General features: G+C 42.1%; 1 protein-coding gene across 1 annotated transcript in view; it reads right to left on the bottom strand.

Annotated features, from left to right (window-relative positions):
* MOCOS (molybdenum cofactor sulfurase) overlaps positions 1–22329 on the bottom strand; it is a 54630-nt gene that overhangs the window by 11321 nt on the left and 20980 nt on the right. Inside the window, exons 7-11 of the mRNA XM_004422470.3 lie at positions 22144–22260; positions 20329–20790; positions 13844–14006; positions 7116–7194; positions 4532–4656 (exon numbers count right to left, since the gene is read on the bottom strand). Of these exons, the coding sequence (XP_004422527.1) occupies positions 4532–4656; positions 7116–7194; positions 13844–14006; positions 20329–20790; positions 22144–22260 (946 nt within the window). The remainder of the gene's footprint in view (positions 1–4531; positions 4657–7115; positions 7195–13843; positions 14007–20328; positions 20791–22143; positions 22261–22329) is intronic.

The raw sequence follows: 22329 nt of genomic DNA, 5'->3' as shown, positions 1-22329 counted from the left end.
TATTTATATATTTTTAATGAATATTAATGGGCATCAAATCACTATGATATTGAGATTTCACTGGCTAATGTTTAAAAGGGCGATGTATGAGTTTTAATTTAAAATGACTATATTTACAATATGCTGGAAATCACATCCTTTGCAATTAAACTATTTTTAAAAATTTAGATGACAGTGTAAAAATGTACGAGGAGGTAGTGTAGCTTTAAAAAAATTCTTCTAGGGCCGGCCCTGTGGCTTAGCGGTTAAGTGCGCGCGCTCCGCTGCTGGCGGCCCGGGTTCAGATCCCGTGCGTGCACCGATGCACCACTTCTCCGGCCATGCTGAGGCCGCGTCCCACATACAGCAACTAGAAGGATGTGCAGCTGTGACATACAACTATCTACTGGGGCTTTGGGGGGAAAATAAATAAATAAATAAATAAAATCTTTGAAAAAAAAAAATTCTTCTAAAGATGTGGTTGTTGTTACGTGCCTTGGTGTCAAGTTGGCTCCAACTCTTGGCGACCCTTTGAATGACTGATATCCAAAATGTCCTGACTTGAATGGCCCTACTCAGCTTCTGGAGACTCATGCCTATGGCTTCCTTTCATGGACTCAATCCATCTCGTATTTGGTCTTCCTCTTTTCCTGCTGCCTTCTACATTTCCCCGCATTATTGTCTTTTCCAGTGAATCCTGCCTTCTCATGATGTGCCCAAATTAGGACAGCCTCAGTTTTACCATTTTTGCCTACAGTGATAGTTCAGGCTTAATTTGCTCTAGAACCCACTTGCTATCTTTCAGGCAGTCCAGGGTATCTGTAGAGCTCTCTTCCAACACTATATTTGAAATGAACCATTTTTTTTCCTATCAACCTTCTTCACTATCCAGCTTCTGCACCCACACATAGTAATTGGGAATACGAGGGTGTGGCTAACCTTGGCCTTGGTCTCTAATGACACTTTTTTTTTTTAATTTTTTTTTTTTAAGATTTTATTTATTTATTTATTTTTCCCCCCTAAAGCCCCAGTAGATAGTTGTATGTCATAGCTGCACATCCCTCTAGCTGCTGTATGCGGGACGCGGCCTCAGCATGGCCAGAGAAGCAGTGCGTTGGTGCGCGCCCGGGATCCGAACCCGGGCCGCCAGTAGCGGAGCACGAGCACTTAACCGCTAAGCCACGGGGCCGGCCCTAATGACACTTTCTTACACTTGATGATCTTTCCTAATTCTTTCAGTGCTGCCCTTCCAAGCCTCAGTCTTCTCTTGATTTCTTGGCTGGAGTCTCCATTTACATTGACAACTGAACCAAGTAAACAAAACAAAATTGTTAAATTGTTTAACAGTTTCAATGTTTTCACGGTCTACGCTAAAGTTGTGTAGTTCTTCTGTAGTCATGGTTTTTGTCTTCTTGATGTTCAAATGCAGTCCCGCTGGGGCACTTTCTTCTTTCACTTTCATCAGAGGTCGTTTCAGGTCATTGCTGCTTTCTGCCAGTGAGATGGTGTCATCTGCATATTTTAGACTGTTGATATTTCTTTCACCAATTTTCACTCCTCCTTCACTCCTCCTTGAGTCTAGGCCCGTTTTTCATATGATATGTTCTTTGTACAAATTAAACAAATAGAGAGATAAAATGCACCCTTGTCTGACACCTTTGCCTATAGAAAACCATTCTGTCTCTCCATATCCTGTCCTGACAGTGGCTTCTTGTCCACAACGCAGGTTACACATCAGAACAATCAAGTGCTGAGGCACACCCACTTCTTTCAGAGCAGCCCATAGCTTTTCACCATCCACGCAGTCAAAGGCTTTACTCGCATCTATAAAACATAGACTAACCTCCTTCTGAAATTCTTTGGAGTGCTCCAGCAGCCAACAAATAATCACAATTAGATCTCGTGTGCCTCCCCCTTTTCGAAATCCAGCATGGACATCAGGCATTTTTTGCCTTAAATAAGATAAAAACCTTCACTGCAGCACCACGAGCATCGCTTTATTTGCATGGGAAATTAGAGCAATGGCCCTCTAGTTACTGCACTCCTTGACATCTCCTTTCTCGAGAATTGGGATGCATATTGAGCGTTTCATCCGTAGGCTATTGTTTTGTTTTCCATATTTGTTGGCATATTCTTGTTAGGATTTTGACAGATTCAGTCTCTGTGGCTTGAAATAATTCTATTGATATCCCATCTACCCCTGGTGACTTCTCTCTTCCCAGTACTTTCAGGGCAGCTTTTACTGCACTTTCTAGAATCATAGGTTCTTCCTAATACAAATCTTCTTCAAAGGAATCTGTCATCCTTCTGTCTCTTCTGTACAGATTTTCTATATACTGTTTCCACCTTCCCTTTATTTTCTCCTGATCAGATAGGGTGCTTCCTTTTTGGTGGATCAGCACTCCTAATCTAGGTTTAAATTTTCCTTTGATTTCTTGAATCTTCTGGCAAAGACTTCTTGTTCTTCTTTCTAAAGGTGTACCAATGCAAAAATGTTTGAAGACCAGTGACCTAGACCATTAGAGACCTCACTACCGTAAATGACATCCTTGAAGTATAAATATTCACCAGCTGATGCTCCATGATCCTGTATCATGCAGGTGACAGATTCTTTCTGCTCCCACTTTTGCCTCACTCAGGTCCCCATCTCCCACTAGGACAGTCACTGCCACCTCCTGCCTGGCCCCTTTGCTTCTCTCGTCTCCCTTTCTGATGCAGCCTCCACACCACACCAGGAGTGTTTCTCTAACACAAATGGCGTCATGAAACCCCCCAGCTTAGAATTCTTCAATGAGTCCCCCAACCACAAGATAGTACTCACTGACTCCTCAATGGCACATTCATCTCTTCTCCCCAGCTCTGCCCCATCACTCCCTTACCCACATCTGACCCTCCTAAATCCTTCTCTGAGCCCATGAAATGCTAAGCCCTGCCACACTGCTCCCGAATAAACTTCCTGCCTCTCTCTCCCTGGAAAATTCCTACTCTCCTGTTAAGATGCAGCTCCAAACTCACCTCTTCCCTGAAGCCCTCCATGACTCAATCCAGGTGTAGAGGATGCCTCCCCTACACCCATGCCCTTTGCACAGACCTTCATTGTTATGTCGTAGTGTCACTGTCTGCTGGTGAGTCGTTAGCTCTAAACTGAGATCCCAAAGGACTACAACCATTGCTTAATAATCTCAGCCAGCCTCCTGAAGACCCAGCCAAGCCCCAGGTAGACAGGAAGCACTAGGAATGATTGAACTTATTCAATCAGATCATTTATAATGATAAATGATTCATCACTGGTCATCACCAGTCCTGATGAATCCCCCTCCTTGCATGTCTCTACTCATGGAAATGCCCATTTCTCTCTCCCCTTTAATCATGTCTCTAAGCTTACCCATGCCCAAACACCACCAGCTCACCCCCTCAATAAAATGAACATAGCTTTATTTCCCTTCTCTATCACACCACAACTCAAATTCTTTAACAGCTTATGACATGAAAAATTGTCAAGACTTGTAAAAGCCTAAGTAGATTACATCCTGTGACTCCTCTCTCTAGCATACATTTTCAGAGACTCATAGGTTAACCTGTGCAGGTCCCCAGACCTGTTTACTGGTCCTGTATGGTCAAAATGCTATTCTGATTTACAAGCCAGTCCCTCTGAGAGCTAATCACTAGGCCATCTCTGCACAAACGATAATGTAGCAATGATCCATTCATTCATTCATCTAGTATTTACTGAGCAACTACTATGTGCCAGTGCTGTTCTAGGCACTGGGGCTGTAGCACTGAACACAGCAGACAGAAATCCCTGCCTCCTCAGAGCTGATGATCTAGGAGAAGGAAGGCGGAACAGAAGCAGAATAAGTGAGTAAAATGCATGGCCTGTAGGATGTGAAAAGTGCCACAGAGAAAAACACAACAGGGAAGGGAGCTGGGCAGGTTCAGTGGAGGCTCTGGTTCTAAGGAGAGCAGTCAGGCAAGGCCTCCCTGAGAAGGTGACATATGAGCAGACACCCGAAAATGATCTCTTCTCAAAGTACTTTCTTCTCTGCTGTCTCACTTCATCCTAAGAACAGCTTATGGCAGGAAAAATTATCAAAACTTTAAAAAGTCTAAGTAGTTGAGGTCTACAGAAGTTGAGGCACCATGAGGCTCAAGTATTTGCCAAGCTCTCACGACCGTTTGGTGATGGAACCAAGACTAGAAACCCAGGTTTTCTTGTTCCCAAATCCAATCTGAGGACACAGCAAGCTACTAATGTTTTTATTTAACAAAACACAACTGTGCTTCTAAACATGCAGGGCTGAGGCAGAGCGCTTGAGCAGAGATGAAGCAGTTGGCTGGAAGCCCGCCTCGGCCTCCTCTGGGTTATCCTGGAGACCATACGCGGGTCCTGCTGACCTGGGGGCCACCGCAGCACCTGTCTGCCAAGGGCTGACCACCCCACTCTCTGTACGTGAGCAAGTCGCCCTGTAAATCCACTTCTCGGGCTGATTTTGACGTACGCAAGGGTAAGCCCAAGCTCCTGGCCCCTGAGAACCAATCCAAAATGTGATACCTTTGCCGTGTTTCTTCCTTGCGTTTCTTTGAAAGTTTGAACTTTGTTTGATCAAATGACATGGACGGCCCAAAAGCTTTGACAACCAGCTTGAAATTTCTTCTCCACAATCATAAGTATTTACCCTGGGGGGAAAAAAAAAAAAGGAGGCATGGTGAATGTTATACAGTATTCCTTTAAATAATCTAAACTGTAAAAAGTTAGATAATATAACAAAAAAAACATCGAGCTCCCAGGGAGACGGAAGCCTAAAGGGACAGGCGTGCTCAGGAAGCGGCAGGGAGATCTCCCAGACACAGGAAGAAGACCTGAGATCTGGGGCTGGCGCAAAGCTTTCAGATCAGATAAAAAGCTTCAGCAGTTCCTCTTGAAAGAAGTTGTTTATATTAATTATAGCCACTGAGAACCACAAAGCATAGAATTTGAGAGCTTCCAGAGCATTATGTTGCTTTAAGAAGCCCTTGAATCGAGACATGTGTCCTGATTTTTTACTACGCGCCCGACTGTAGCATTTTCTTTCACGGCCAGGCCACATGGACTGATGTCTTTGATTTGTGAAAAGAACACTACGCCTATAACTTACCAATATAAGTACATTTCTTGATCCAGTTTTTAAAAGACTCTTCAATCTCATAGAATTTTTAATAGAATTTAAGATTTTTAAAAAATTTTAAATCTACACATCAGAATTTATAATGCAAAATTGCTAATATCTTACATCGTGATTACAAGATAGATATTATTGAAAAACCTATCTTATTTTTCATTTCTATTGGGAAAAATAGCTGCCTTTCTGTTCTGGAAAGGAAAGGGAAGAACGAAACCTCGCTTTGTAGCACATTCCCTCCAGTGCTTTGAAAGCTTGCACCAAAGTCCGTTTTCATTACATCGAGTACTCATGGTTCTGAGCATAAGAAGCCTAACCTCTAGCTATCTGAAAAGCTTTGTTAACCAGAAAACGGCTTTCCTCTCAGATGCAGCTAAATGAAACGTACAATCAGGGATGAATGAACCTGATAAATAATCACAGGTATCCCTAAACGGCTATATTTCTCTCTATGAAATGATTTGCTATAGTGACATGCAAAAAATGTATACACAAAATTCATTGCCTTAAATTGAAAATCTACTGTAATGAATCTTTATTGGCACAAGTACTGGCAAGAGGATGGACAGTGTGCTCAACACTTGGGCCTCCAGGATGGCCCAGTGCCCGTGACGCTCAATTGTGCTAAGCACGATCCTCACACTACCACACCTTTCCTGAGGGAGTAGCCCTTCATCACCCAGCGTGACCCTGGGGCTCTAACAATTTGAGCCCAATTTAGATGTAGCTTCAGTATATGACATATCATTTCATGACTTACACGATAGTATATGTTTGCAGGGCAGAAGAAAATGTAATCTGATTCCATACTATGCAGTATCACCAGCTACTGAGCACAAACACACCCACTAGTGAGTTTATTGTGTTAACTACTAGGCAATTAGCATTTGAAAAACCTTCTATCATAGTGAACTGTTCTGGTTAACTGTTTTAGTATTTGGGGGGTAAATTGGTTAGGGTATTAGATGGGCTGAGAACCCATTGAATCAGTTCCCACAATCAGAAAATTTGCTATTCCATATGTTTTGGGGTCCAGATTAGATTTAGATAAAAAGAGACACAGGAATTTGATGTATACAATAAGCAGATTTGTAAACATTTACAGTCCAGAAATAAAATAGAAATGCTATTACATTGAACCTCACTTTCTACATTTCCTCGAAATTTTAGCAGATGATTTATCACCAATAACTCAAATTAGGTAGTAATCCACAACTGTACGGAATATAATTTACGAGTTATTACCTGAAAATGATACAACCTGAGGGACATCTTGACACTCCCTCACCCGCAGCCTCCACAGCCAATCCATCAGCTGGCTCAGATGATGGTACCTCCAGAATATAATCTGACGTCCACCTGATTTTCTCCCTGACCCTGGCCCAACCCTCCATCTTGTCCCGCCTGTGTTACTCACACAGGTGCTCAGCTGGCCTTCCCACTTGCCCCCTGACTCCTTCCAACTACTCTACACCCACCAGCCACTCTTTTCAAAATGTGAATTAGGTCTTCCCCTACCACTCCACTGCAGCCACCCCACCTGAGCTCCACATGCCTCCTCTGAACGGTTCCCAACTTCATCTCCCTCCCACACCACCCTCTGTTCCAGTCTCTGCAGGGAGCAACACAGAGAGTCCTGCTCTCTCGGAGAGGCAATCTAGTGAGAGGGACTGAGGATAAATGCTGGGGAAACAATAAACGTGAAGAAGAATAGAGCAGGGCAAGCAGCGGGGAGGGGCTGGTCAGGTGGCCCCTCTGAGAAGGGGGCTTTTCAGCAGAGACCTGATGGAAGTGAGGGAGGAGCCCTGAGGAGGTCTAAATAGGGGAAGAGCATTCCAAGCAGAGGGAACAGTGAGTGCAAAGTCCTGAGGAGGGTGCATGCTTGGTCGGTGTGAAGAGGAGCAAGGAGCCAGTGCAGTTAGAGCAGAGTGCACAACTCCAGATGGACCTGAGAGTTCAGCTGCTGCAGAGTCTCACCTGTCCGCACAGACCTTGCTTTGGCAAATCTGAGCCTGTTTATTGTTTTCCTCAAGAGGCACCTCTATAGGCTCCATCCCTAATGAACAAAGGTTAGAGACAAATTTATCATCACAGAAGAAGAACAACTATGTAAGTAAAAGTCCATTATCGTGAAATACACAAGAATTTTAATGACCCCGGAAATTGGTTGAATCCAATAAGTGGCTGGGTCTTGGAAATCTTTTTATAATGCAGATTCTCTTCAGTATTTTCAGTACCACCAATAGCGTGTTCACTGAGCAGCTTTCTGGTGGAAGACCCTGCACTGGGGCGGTCACATCCACAGTTCCCGGAACACTATAAATTCCTTTGAAAGATTTCTCTACCTCTAGATGACTCCACATCCCAAGGTCATTGTTCTCTAAGCTACCTAAAATCTTTTAGAAATAGACGGGCAGGCATGAAGGCTCATTCTGTAAAGATCTCGGCATAGTGTCAATTCTCAGGAGCCCCTAGGAGTCAGCATCAAATTGGATTCCTGCATCAATCATCATTATCACTAAAAAACTATCAGTGGGGTTGGGAAGCTATTCTTTTTTTTTTTTTTAATTGTTATACATCATATATATAAAGGAGTATATAACATATGTATGTAACAGTTTAAAGAATAATAATAATTAACACTCATGTACCCACTACCCAACTAAAGGTATTCATTCTTTAACTAAAATTATAGTGAAACATGTGGAGGAAATTAAAGGAAACTGATCCAATGCCATTAAGGAAAGACCTTTGATAAAGGCTGGGATTGCTGAGGTCCTCTGCCACTCTGCACTCCTTCTAGTCCTCCATGAGTCATTAAAACTATAGCGAAAGGCATGAAGTCAAGACTTCCGAGTTGAATTTGTGGAGGCCCCTACTCTGTGGACATCAGAAGCAGGACCTCCTGCTGTGTGACCCACCTGTGCCGTCCAGCCCTCTCAGCATTGCTGCCAGTCATACTTTCACCAGGATGACCCAACCTGTCCCTCAGGCAAGCACACATCATGCACACCTGCATCCCTGCTCATCGTGGTCCTGCTTCATCACACACACGACATAGCATGGCACGGCAAACTGGTACCTGACTCCTACTCACAAGACTCAGATCATGCCTGCTGCCTAGGCCCATGCCCATCACAACAGGCCTTTCACCACAACAAAGACAGAGACGTGACAATTTGTATAACAGTTATTCCATGAACTATGTCTCTGCTTGTCTGCGTCTTACACATGCACAGCTAGTTCCATACTCCTGTCCCCCTGTGGGGAAGGCCAGAAGAGGAACCAACTGCTGTATGCACCCACAGTGGAGAGCAGTAAAGTGAGCTTGGAGCTCTCACAGCAGGGGAGACAGCATGTGAACAAGTGCCGTGGTGCAAGTGCATCTCTAGGCAGCCAGCGGGAGGCCTGTGCTCAGCCTCTTTCTACCCTTACCCGAGACTCTGGATAAATCACTCAAGGTCTTTGGCCCTCAGTTGCCTTATAAAGATCATTACAGGCCTCTTGTTAAGGCAACAAAATCTGGGGTGCTGAATCCCTATGTGGATTGAACTCAAGGGCCCCCAACAAAGTTCATGGGGACTGAGTTCATTCCATATGTACTAAGCCCTGTGCTCAGTTCAGAGATACAGAGAAATAAAAGAAACCAACCTCTGGACTCAAGATGCCTAAAATCTTTGGGAGCGACAAGTCACACACATGAAACCACCATAATGCCTTGTTTTATTGATTCTTATTTAGTTCTTCTTGTCCTACATTGTCAAAGGATGCCCTTACTCTACCCACAATGCTGGAAGTCCCTACAAGTGAGCAGAATATCTGATACATGTGGGGGACACCACGCCACCTCACAAAAGGCTGCTAATTTGGAGTGGAACACATTTGGGTATTTGTTTTCTTTCTCTCTCCCATTCCTTACATTCTGAGATAAACTCTATTATACTCATGATATATATTTTTATGCTTCAGAGGATAGAAAGAGGAGTAATCTACTAAACTCTTTTTGTATGTTAATATCCTGGGTACCTGAATTTTAACAATAAAGTACAATAAAAAAAGGTGACATATCAACTTCACTAATAAAAATAGGTACAAAAATACTAAAAAAAAATTAGCAAACCAAATCCATCAATGTATCAAAAAATCATTGCTAAGTAGTGTGTTTTTCTTCCGAAGAGGGCAAGGATGGTTCAGTACTAGACAATTTACTAATGTAAGACATCATACTAATAGATTATAGGAGAAAAATATGAAAACCAATAGATGCAGAGAAAGAGCTCAGTAAGAATTGACTATTAGTCATCAGAAAACTCTTGGCTAAATAAGAAAAGAGCTACTTTAGCCTGGTAAAACAAATCTATCAAAAACCTACAGTAAACATCATTCTTATTTTTGAGACTTTAGAAGCATTCTATTCAAATCAGTAATAAAGAAGGATATCTTCCATCACTGCTCCAACACTATACAAGAAGGCCTAGTTAATTCAGTAAGATAAGAAAAAGAAGAGAAATAAAAATTGGAAAGGAAGATACAAAACCATCATTATTAGAGGATGGTATGCCTATTTACATAGAACATGGGAGAAAAATCTTCAGACCAAGAAATAAAACTAACAGGAATTCAGAAAAAGTACTGGGTAAAACATTTATATACAAAAATCAAAACTGTTTCTAAACGGCATTAATAACCAATTAAAACATTTAATAGAAAAAATATAGTATTCAAAATACCCCAACAAACTATTATATAACCAAAAAATGTGCAAAAATTTTCTAGAAAATATTATTACAATTTTAGAGTAAAGAAGTCTTAAATGGAGAAAGATACTATTATATATAAAAGACTGAATATTATGATATAAATTCTCCTGAAATTAATATATGACATTGCACTCAAAATATGATTACAAATATATGATTGCAAAATACGTGATTTTGCAATCAAAATCCCAACAGGACACACCAACGAAAATACAGAGATTGTCAAAATGGATAAAAAAGCGTGAGCTGACTATATAGTGGCTCAAGAAACTCACTTCAAAATAATGTTATAGGCAGATTAAAAGTAAAATGGAACCATCAAGAAGGTGAAAAGACAACTTACAGAATGGGAGAAAATATTTAAAAATCATAGCTCTCAGGGCCACCTCATGGCTTAGCGGTTAAGTGCGCGCGCTCCTCTACTGGTGGCCTGGGTTCGGATCCCAGGCGCGCACCAACGCACCGCTTCCCTGGCCATGCTGAGGCCGCGTCCCACATACAGCAACTAGAAGGATGTGCAACTATGATATACAACTATCTATTGGGGCTTTGGGGAAAAAAAAGGAGGAGGATTGGCAATAGATGTTAGCTCAGAGCCGGTCTTCCTCAGCAAAAAGAGGAGGATTAGCATGGATGTTAGCTCAGGGTTGATCTTCCTCACAAAAAAATAAAAATAAAAATAAATACATAAATAAAATAAAAATCATAGCTCTGAAAAGGGATATATATATACATATACGAACTCATCCAACTCAATAATTAAAAAATAAATAAGCAAAGAATTTGAATAGATATTTTTCTGAAGATGTACAAATGGCCAATAAACACATGAAAAGATGGTCAACATCATTAGTCATTAGAGAAATGCAAATCAAAGCCACATGAGGTACCACTACACACCCACTAGGATGGCTATTTAAAACAACAATAACAGAAAAAAACAAGTGTTGAGGAGGATGTGGAGACATTGGAAACTTCATACATTGCTGGTAGGAATGTAAAGTGGCAATGTAGCCACTCTGGAAATGCTAGAAATAAAGTTACCTTATGACCCAGCAAATTCCACTCCTAGGTGTATGCCCAAGAAAACTGAAAACATATTTCCACATAAAAATTTGTACACAAATGTTTATAGCAGCATTATTCATAATAGCCAAAAAATGGAAACAATCTAAATATCCATCAACTGATGAATGGATAAAACATATGGTATATCCATACAATGGAATAGTATAAACAGTATGGATGATCCTTGAAAACATTATGCTAAGTGAAAGAAGCCAGTCACATATTGTATGATTCCATTTATATGAAACATCTAGAATAGGCAAATATATAGAAACAGAAAGTAGATTAGTGGTTGCCAGGGCCTGGGGGTGAGGTTGGGAATAGGGAGTGACTGCTAATGGGTATGGGGTTTCTCTTTGGGGTGATGAAGATGTTCTAAAATTGATTGTGGTGATGGTTGTAAAACCTTGTGAATATACAAAAAAACACTGAACTGCACACTTTAAATGGATATATTTCATAGTATGTTAAATAAATATCAATAAAGCTAGAAGAAATAACTAAAAGAGTGGAAATGATATACCATGTAAACACTAATCAAAATAGAGCTGAAGTGGCTATATTAATATCAGACAAAAAATTTCATACTTCACACTTTGGAACAAAGAAAAATTACCATCTGTAAAGAGAGACATTACTTAAAGAGGAAACAATTTACCAAGAAGACATAATAATACTAAGTAAAGAAAAAACTAACAGATCTAAAAGGGAAAAACAGACAAATCCACAATTACAGTTGGGGACTTCAACGCTCTTCTCTCAGTTATCAACAGAACTAGTAGTCAGAAAAATCAGCAAGTATATAGAAAAACAGCAATACCATCAACCAATTGGATCTAATTGACATTTATAGAACACTCCACCCAACAACAGCAGAATATACATTCTTTTTAACTATGCATGGAACACTCATAGCAATAGATCACATCCTTGGTCATAAACCAAACTTTAGCAAATTTTAATGAATTAAAATCATACAAACTATGTTCTCTCTCTTGGAGGGTTTAATAGAATTAAACTAAAAATCAATAGGAGAATGAAAACAAGAACATCTCTAACTATGTAGAAATTAAACAATATACTTCTAAGTAATCCATGGTTCAAAACGAATATAAAAAGAGCAAGCAAGGACATGCAAAGATGCTTGACATCATTAGCCATTAGGGAAATACAAATTACTACTATGATGAGATGCCACTACACATCTATTAAAATGAATAAAATAAAAAACACTGAAAATACCAAAGGCTGACAGGATGTGAAGTAATTGGAACATTCATACATTGCTGGAAGAAATGCAAAATGGTACAGTCATTCTAGAAAATGGTTTGGCAGTCTCTTTTAAAGGTAAACACACACTTACCATATGACCTAGCAATCCACTCCTAGGTATTTATTCTAGAGAAATGAAAACTTCTAGTCACCCAAAAACCTGCACATGAATGTTTATAGCAGCTCTATTCATAATTGCTCAAAACTGGAAAAAACCCAAAGTCCTTTAACAGATGAATGGATAAACACATTGTGGTACACCCATACAGTGGAATACTAGTCAGCAATAAAAAGGAATAAACTATTGATACATGCAATAACTTGGACGGATCTCAAAGGCATCAGCCAATCTCAAAAAGGTCACACACTGTATTTATATAACATTCTCAAAAAAAATATAACTAGTGGTAGAGAAGAGATCTCTGATTGCTGGGTGTTAAGGGTAGGGGAAGAGAGACTACAAAGGGATAGCAATGAGGGAGTTTTCCGGAGTGATGGAACTGTTTTGTACCTTGATTGTGGGAGGAGCTACACAAATCAGTCCATGTGTTTAAATTCATACAGGAGAACAAAAGGCCAAGAATAGCCAAGACAATTTGGAAGAATGAGGTGGAAAGATGTGCCCTACCAGTATCAAGACTCATTCTACAGCCCTGGTAATAACACTGGCCTGTTGGTTCAACAGAAAAATAAATCCTGGAACAGAACAGAACATCTGTTACCAAGAAACAGAATCATGAATGTGTAGAAATGTAAGGTATCACAAAAGTACAGCTACAAGTTAGGAGGGAAACTGGAATATTCTATAAATGGTAGGTGGAGTGGGAAGGAGGAGGAGTGAGATCAGGAAGAAACATACAGGGAATTTCAGCTATATCTGAGATGTTTTTATTTCTCAAATGAAGAAAGGGTGGAGGGAAGGAAGAGGAAGGGGAGGCGGGAGAGGAAGGGAAGGAGGAGGAGGGAGAGGAAGAATCTGAAGTAGATGTGACCACATGTTAATATTGTTAAAATTGGATCCTGTAATTACCTATTACATTATTCTCTATATCTGTCCTAACACTGTAGCCACTAGCCACATGCAGTAATTTAAATTAATCAAAATTAAATAAAATTTAAAATTCAGTTCTGCAGTCCCACTAGCTATATTTCAAGTTCTCAGTAGCCATATGTGACTGGTGGCTACCAAACTGGACAATGTAGATATTGAACATTTCCATCACATAAAGTTCCATGGGACAGAGCTGGTCTATACTTTTATATATGTCAGATGGTTTATAATAAAAGTCAGCACGGAAGAATTAAAGCTTGCAACACATATTCTGATAAGTGAAGGAAATAAAAGGAATGTAAGTGAAAAGGACATCATATAATTCCAAAATTTACACCTCTTTACTTTCTGATTGGACTGTCAGACCTTTATCTCTTCCCAGAAATTTCCCAAAAAACACAAGAGCAACAAACTTTTTGTTGTCTCTCCTAGACATCAATTCACTCACTTTAGGATAATTTAATATTCGGTAGAGGAGAAGCCATTATTTTACTTTCATATAAGTAAAAAAGCTCTTGACAGCTGCTCTGTGAAAATGACCCCAGTGTTCACACCTTTGGCTTTGACGACCATGATCCCTTGCTGCAGGTCAATGAAGGGCTGGATCAGGCAGAGCCGGGGCTCCTGCTTCTGACTCAGGCAAATGCCGTTGTGATTCACAACCATCCAGCTCCGGTCGTACAGCAGCCCTTGCTTTCCTAGAGGCCACCTGGTCACCTAAATAAAAAGGTAAGTGTATTTTAGGCCAGGGCCCCTCAAAAGCGATCTTCACATTATTGCATAGTGGCAGCACAAATACAGATGGATTTCAGGAATTCAGCACATACTCTTGAAGGAAGAAATGGAGGAAGAGAAGAAAGTTAAAGAGGACACTGCAGAGGAGATGATGTGGGAGCTAGATACCTTCCATTCACCCTTCAGATTCACTTCCCACCCTTCCGCACTTCAGCCTGTCTTTTAAATGGGTAATTCATGTGCATGGTCGACATCCAGAGAGAACAAGAGTGTACATGAAAAGTAAGTCTCCACCCCACCTAGCCTCCCAGCTCTCCCCGACACAGGTCTCCATTGCTCCTGCTTTCTGCATGTCCTTCCACAGTGGTGGAAGCCTGCACAGGCATATCCCGATAGTATAGTAGATATATTTCTTGCATAAATTGTGGCTATACTGGAATGGTCACTGAGTTGATCCACTTTGTGTGTGTAAGTCTTCCTGAATGCTTCATATTTCTACAAAATTAAAATACAAATCACACCCAGTGCCCAGATCTTGCATTCTGATACCATTCTCCAATAAAAAGAACCAGGACTCATTGGAGAAATGGTTGATTCTAGGGCTGGATCAGGGAATATACAAGATGAGCCGGGAGCACCTTGTTGTGCTAGAAAAGTAAGGAAGTGCAGGAAGTGCTCAAAAAAGAAAATGATGGGGGTATGTAAAAAAGATGCAGGAGCCAAGTGAAAGCGTGTCCAATGGCCAAAACTGGAACAATTTGGGCAATAATAATAATAACAACGTAGTATTGGATTATAACTCAAAGTATAAAATAAATACCCATGAGTCTATACTGATATAAATAAATGATTGAACAAATAAACAAGGGAGAAAAGGCAAATCTCTCATATAGAAGAATCCCCAATAATTGATGTAGACGCTCCTCCCTCAAAAAGGTGGACCATAGCTCCCACCCCTTAAATGTGGGCTACACTCAGTGACTTGCTTCCAAGGGCACAGTATGGAAACGAGGTCGGGGAGAAACTTTACAGCGAAGAAACCTGGCAAATACTCTCTCAACCAGATGACCCAGGTTAATATCAAAAGTGATGTCATGTTGATAGCATGTACCCCTGACATGATATGATGAGAGTGGCACTTTACCTCTGTGGTCCTCCTCCCAAAAAACCCATAACCCCAATCTAATCCTGAGAAAGACATCAGACAAAACCAAACTGAGGGACATTCTAAAAAATACCTGACCAATACTCCTTAAAACTGTCAAGGTTATCAAAAACAAGGACAGTCTGAGAAACTGGTACAGCCCAGAGGAGCCCACAGAGACATGAGAGCTAAATGTAATATGACATATTGGATGGGATCCTGGAACAGAAAAAGGACATTAGCAGAAAACTAATGAAATTTCAACAAAGTGTGACCAGGTCTTTGCAGGAGACTTGTCCACAGGTTAGTTGCTAACAGCCCCACGTGTGACAGTGCGTACGTAGTAGTCCCATCAATGAGGACTCTTCTGGAGCCAGCTGTCCACTGAAGATGAAGGGTAAAAAACGCTCTTGAAATGGGTAAAGACCATCATTCTCGAACTAATTGCAAGTCAATTTCATCCAGTGTTTTCGTCTGAGCTCTCAATTCAGCTACTCAAAGAAATCTGAAAAGTCCAATTGAAGCTACTGAAGGAAGGGAAGCAATTTTTAACCTAGGGGTCCTTTGGGGTGGGTCAGGGAAGACTGGGGCACCAGCGAAAGTGAAGGAGAGGAGCTGCAGGGTACAGGGGAAGGGGGCAGAACTCAAGGAGGAAGAATGTCAAGGTAAACTTCACCTCAAGCAGGGTGAGCCCTGTACCCAGGAAGTGGAAATGTGGTGTCGTGGGGGTGGGGGGCTCCTTTAGAGACTGACAAACTTGGGTTTAAATCCCACCTCAGCCAGTTATTAGCTTTGGACAACTTATTAACCTTCCTGAGTCTTGGCTTTGTTATATGTAAATTGAACATTACTATCATTTCTCATAGAATTGGCCGAAAACTAAAACAGAATGTAAAGCAACTAAAATATATCAGATGATCCATAGATGTTAATCCCTTTACCTCCTCCCTTCGTTTTTCTTGTGTATCAAATAACCTCTCCCTGTAGACTACGGCTGCTTCTGTTAGCACAGCACTCGAGCTCAGCACTATTATGGTCTATATATATTAGTCTTCACGGAGAAGCCCAGAAACCACCATTAATCATTATTTCCACAGGAAAACATGTTTTGAGTTACAAGTAACTTTTTAGAAGTCAATCTGTTATTGGGAGGCAATTCTCCATGGATCTTTCTTGCTTCTGCATGTCTGTTGTTCCAGACTATCTTTCTGAGGATGTTTGTATAGTGAACAGCCATACAATCCTCTGGAGTGGAGGGCAGGCTTGCTTACAGTCCAGTATTATAAAGATAATGTCTTCGTCCTAAGCAGTGGCTAGGGAAGTTTTCTTGCATCCCATTATAAAAGAGTCAGGTTCCCTGAGTCAGGAGTTCCTTGGCTATGTCCCATCCACCTAGGCCCCTCTGTACTCCCTCTTGGGACTTGGGAGGCAAAGGGAACCAACACAAACATGAAGCTCATGCTGCCTGCTGTGCTGTGAGGAATAAAGTCCTTTACCTCTGACCCAGGAGTCTCATGTCCTTTGCCAGCATCCATGAAGCTGTGGCAGGCGAGCTTGTCACTTATAAGTAGGGCAAAATCTCAGCACCTTCACAGTTCTTGACACCTATTTGTTGGAACACGTCCATAATTTTCTATCCTTTGTCACCTAAAAATTTAATTTACTGGCTTCCTCCTTCCTTCTTCCTCTTCCTCTGGGCCAAGCTTTCGGCCTGCGTGTATGGGTTGAGGGAGGGGGAAACTGGCATGTGTGGGCTGAGATTTCAGCTGGTGCAGCTGGGGTTTTGGTTACATAAGGAGGAGTTGAGCAAATAAGTATTCATGGAGGATAATGGGAGCCAGGTTCTCACAGGAATTACAAGTATGGAAAGAGGGATAGCTAGAATAAACCCTGTGTTGTTGGATTGGAATTCGACGTATTAGTGTGAAATTATGGCTATGGCTAGATGAGAGAGAGAGAGAGAGAAATACAGATGTGTGTGTGTGAAGGGTGTCCCAAAAGTCTTAACACATTCATATATGTGTTAGGCAGAATAACGGTCCCCATCAATGATGTCCATGTCCTAATCCCCGGATTTAGACAAAAGGAACTTGTAGATGTGATTGAAGTTGAGGACTCAGATGGGGAGACACTCCTGGATTATCCAGGTGGGCCCAATCTAATCAGATGAATCCTGTTAAAAGTTCATGATAATTTGTTACAGCAGCAATAGAAAACTAATGCAATGTATTTCTAAGCTCTGTACACTGAGAGAGCATAGAAGCAGTAACATCTCAGAAGTAATGATCAGACCTAGCAATCAGGTATTCATTTCTAAATATCATTCTCTAATAAAAGAAGTGAGGTTCCCTGAAGAAATGGCCAATTCCATTTCCCAGGCAGGGGAAATATAGAAGGAGTCTAGAGTATCTTGTTGGACCAGACAGTAAGAAAGTGCTCAAAGAATGATGGGGATATATCAAAAGGACACAGGAGCTGGCTTGTAGGAGCTCCCACTGACCAAGTCTGCAGCAATTTGAGGATCAAAATAAATACTGATAGTGATGGGTTGTAACCTTTTATGCAAAATAAGAATCCAGGAGTCTATGTAGATTAAAAAAAAAAAAGAATTGGGGCCGGCCCGGTGGCCTAGTAGTTAAGTTCAGCGCCCTCTGCTTCAGTGGCCCAGGTTCAGTTCCCGGGTGTGGACATATACCACTTGTCAGCGGCCATGTTGTGGTGTTGACCCATATACAAAATAGAGGAAGATTGGCAACAAATGTTAGCTCAGGGCGAATCTTCCTCAACAACAACAACAAAAAGAATTAATTACTAAATATACACGAAAGAAAGCTCTACCCTACAACCGAACACCAACTAATAAATCTAGAAGGAATGATCGAATTTGAAAAATTACCATTTTCCAACCATCATACCAATAATTGATTTAGGCAGAAGTCATCAATAAATGCTACATCTAATAAATGAAAATTTGATAAGGAACAGTTATTTACATATTCTCAAAGTATCACTCCACAAAATACTTATTAATTAGTAAGTATAACATATTTATTAATAAATTTTACAGTAGAGAAACCTGGCAGACCCCATCTTAACCAAGTGATAATAGTTAACATCACCAGCATTGGGACAAACTAACAGAGTGTGTCTCCTTCTGGGATGTACTGAGAAAGCAGAGCATCACCCTTGTGGTATTCCTGCCAAAAACACAGAAATCCTAAGGAAGCCTCAGATAATCCCAAATTAAGGGACATACAGTAATTGGACTGTACTCGATAAAAATATCAAGGTCCTAAAAGACAAGGAAAGTCTGAAGAACTTTTCCAGAGTGAAGGAGGCTAAAGAGACATGACAACTATATGCAACACATGATTCCGGACTGCATCCTAGACCCATAGCCGACAGCATGGGGACAATAGGTGACATCTGAACAGGGTCTGTGGATTAGATGTAATATTGAGTCAATGTTAATTCCTAATTTTGATGGTTGCACTAGGGTTATGTCAGAGTGTGTCCTTGAACTTGAGATATATATACTAGAGTATTAAGAAGTAAAGAGGCATCATTGTGCAACTTATTCTCAAATGATTCAGAAAAGTCAACAATCAGAAAATCTGAATGAAAGGTATACGGGAGCGCTATGTACTATAGCTACAATTTTTATTTAAACTTAAAATTATTTCAAAATAAAGTTAAATTTTAATTTTTCTAAATTGTGGCTTGTGTGAGGACACAGTGAGAAAATGCCATCTATGAACAAGGAAGTGAGCCCTCACTAGACACAGAATCCGCCGGTGCCTTGATCTTGGCCTTCCAGCCTCCAGAACTGTGAGAGAGAAATTTCTGTTGTTTACAAGCCGCCCAGTTGATGGTACTTTGCTATAGCAGCCTGAACGGACTAAGACATCCACCCACCAGACTTCCATCTGGCATACCCCACCTCTTGCCTTCTTGGCCCTTATCACCTGGGTGTTTCTATTCCCTTGGGTGATGTTTGATCTTGTGTCTGTTTCCCTTCTGAAACACTGCAGTCCCCAAGTGAAAGAACCACTTCCATTTTGCTCATCACTGTACACGAGGTGCTGGCCAGGGCCTGGCAGGTAGCAGGTGCTCAGGATGTGGTTTTTGAATGAGCAGATGGATGGGAGGCCTATAGCAAAACATGAAACCTTACTGAGTCTCAGTGTCCTCGTCTGTAAAATGGGACACTAATTCCTGCCCGTGCTATCTGTGCGATGTGGCTATCCTATGGAACTTGACCCATCTGTGAAAATAGAGTCCTGATACACAAGGAAAACATGGACTCCTCACCTGCCTCCATTCAGGAGTAGGGGTGAACGTGCTTGTTTCTGGCCTCAGACTGGAGGACAGGCTCCTGTGGGACCACCCTGAAATGCAGGTGACAAACAGCCCTGACCATGCTATGTCTGACCAGGAGTCAAAGAGCCTATCATCCCAGAGCCTCAGGAGTCTGGGACCTTCACCTGGGATTTGGGACACACAGATTATAGAAAGATAGCCTCAGTTTGGCCACAGCAGCGGGGTCAGGACTGGCTGGCCAAGGCAGGCACTCCAGTCTCCCAGCTCAGGCAACCGCCAGGCCAGCACATTTCAAGACATAACATAGTTCACTTCCACAGGGAGGCCTGAGCAGAACACGTCACATAAGAGTGTAGACCCAAGGAGTCAGCAGACCCCGGTTGAAATCCCTGCTATACCATTTATTGCTGGGTGACCTGGGCAAAGTGCTTAACCTCAATAACCCTCAGGCTCCATGTCTACAAAATGGGGATGATATTACCGTGCACCTCATATTATTGTTTAAGGATTGAATGAAACAAAGCACGTAAAATGCTTCGGCAGGGAGCTAGCACACACATTCAGTGAAAGTTACACCCATAATTATTAACAGTAACTAGGTGTTCACCTCTCAGAAACAGGGTCCGCTCAGGGGTCCCTGTAAGCAAAGCCATGTTCAAAAGTCAGCCAAGACTGAGAAAAGCAGGAGAACGACTCTTTATATGTCACAATACCCTGAATGTGATTTTGATTTTCTCCATGCTTTTCTTCACTTTCTATACTTTATTCTTCACTTTATCAAAAAACATTGTAATGTAAACAAAAAAGAAGCAGTCTCTGTGCTGCCATTAAAACCCTTACCTCAAACGCAGCACAAGATTTGATCGGGTAGAGGTAAAGGTTGGTGACAACATGTGGCCCTAGGCCCCCATCCGGGACTCCTGCAGCTTTCTCTGAAGGGGTCTGCTGGGTCCTGGTGACCTCCAGCAGAGGTGGGTGCAAACCCCCAGCATCCACAGCAATGGGCAAGTCGTTCCAAATCCCAGAGTCTGAGGAAGCATCTTCCTGAGGTGAAGGACTACGTCTGTCCACGGTGGCAGGCACAGCGTTCTCAGCCTCGCTCTCTGCTAGCAGGGCTGCAGGCTCCCCGGGGGTGGCCTGAAGGAGATGCTGGCCATCAGATGGGCACAGTCGGGTTGCTATGATGAACCTGAGAAAGGCCTGGGCATCCTCCAGGGTAGACATGTATCCAAATGAAATCCTCACAGATCCTGTCGGCTGCCCATCTATGAGGTCCACATTGTCTCCACAGACGTGACCAGCCTAGAATTAAAAGGGAAATAAGTCAGCCAGAGTGACTAATTCCTCATGAAATTGGAAACGGTTTTGTAAAACAAATTTTGTTAATTTTGTAATGTAAAACAAATTTTGTTTGTTTTTTTTTTTTTGAAAAGAGAACTGCAGCTCTAACATGGGCTGTGTGCCTGAGGCGTAGTTCCCCAAGAGCAGGGACTCAATTTCTGGGCCTCACTTTCCTCAACTGTAAATTGGGGTCAATCCCAATCTTAAAGGGTCATTAAAAGGTAAAAGAAATACTTCATGAAAGCATTACCCAGAGCTGCACACAGTGCCAACCACAGAGGCGTCAAAAGACAGACCAAAGTTTCAGAAGCACAGATGGTTCAGCTTCTCGGTCTACTCAGGGCTGAGATGGGAGAAACGCCTGCTGGCCACTCCCTTCAGCCTCTCTCAGAACCAAAGGGAGGCCTGCTTCTCTGATAGCTGCCCTTTGACAGGAGGGTGAGACAGAGATGCTGCCCCAGGAATGACCAGCCCGAGGCCACTATGAAAGCCAAAGGCAGTGTGAGTGCCCCTGCCAGGAGGTGGGGAAAGAAAGCAAGAGGTCCCCAAGTCTCTCCCAACCCGGCTGCCCGGTATTGGTCGTCGCTCCGGCTGCCTACCTCCCCCAGCGCTGAACCCAGGTCAGCCACCCAAAGAGATGGGCCACGGCATTCCACAGGATCAAATATTATCTCTGGAACTGCATCTGTTCGTGTTCTGAGCCTCCCTTTCTCTCTTTTTAAATAAAACCCAGTTCATGGTTGGTTGAGATCTAGTATTTAAAATATTTAGTGGCAACCAAAATAAACTCGTTAGAAACTATTCTGAAATAATTAAGGGCTCTCTGCCACTCAAACTATTCTTATAAAATGGCTCAAAACAGGCTGTACCCTGAAGTGAAAAACCTCAGCCCAGGGGAGAGGGAGGAGGGAGGGGATTCCAAGAGATGCAGAATGCCCCCTGGAAGTGTTCCTCTCCTCACCCAGCCCAGAGATGAGCTAACTAACCCGATTTTACTCTGGTAGGACTGAACTAGTTAAGGGCCCTCTGCATGTAGGAGCACATTCCCAATAGGCTTGCCCCCTCTTAAAACCCCTCTTGTGCCTTTAAATTTTTACCCTCAAAGTAAAAAATGACTGCCATAGAGATACTATCTTGAAGCATTTTCTATATTTGTTGACCCCTTTTCCTTTGCACATCCATAGGGTGGGCTCAGAGAAAGGAGCCCACAGAACCAGCTCTGACCCCAGACATATGGCCAGCCTCCAGTGTAGCTGGAGGTGCCGCCACTGGGTCCTGCTGACCAGTGTTTGGACCACAGGGTCCAGTACCAACCTGATGATGCTTCTTGACCATCTCGTTGCTTATCCCCAGATGCCTCTGGCAGGCCCCAGTGTTACAGAAGCAGCCAGTCCGCACATGGATGTTGTAAAGACTGGCCATTTTATCCACCTGCAGGTTTAATATGACATGGAACCAGTGTTAGGAACCTCAAGTTTTACTCTGACAGCCTGGGAGAGA

This window comes from Ceratotherium simum, chromosome 14, assembly GCF_057802395.1.
Source record: "Ceratotherium simum simum isolate JZ-2026a chromosome 14, ASM5780239v1, whole genome shotgun sequence".
Lineage (NCBI taxonomy): Eukaryota > Metazoa > Chordata > Mammalia > Perissodactyla > Rhinocerotidae > Ceratotherium > Ceratotherium simum.
Note: the sequence above shows the minus strand (reverse complement) of the source record. Positions and strands in the feature narration are given on the sequence as shown.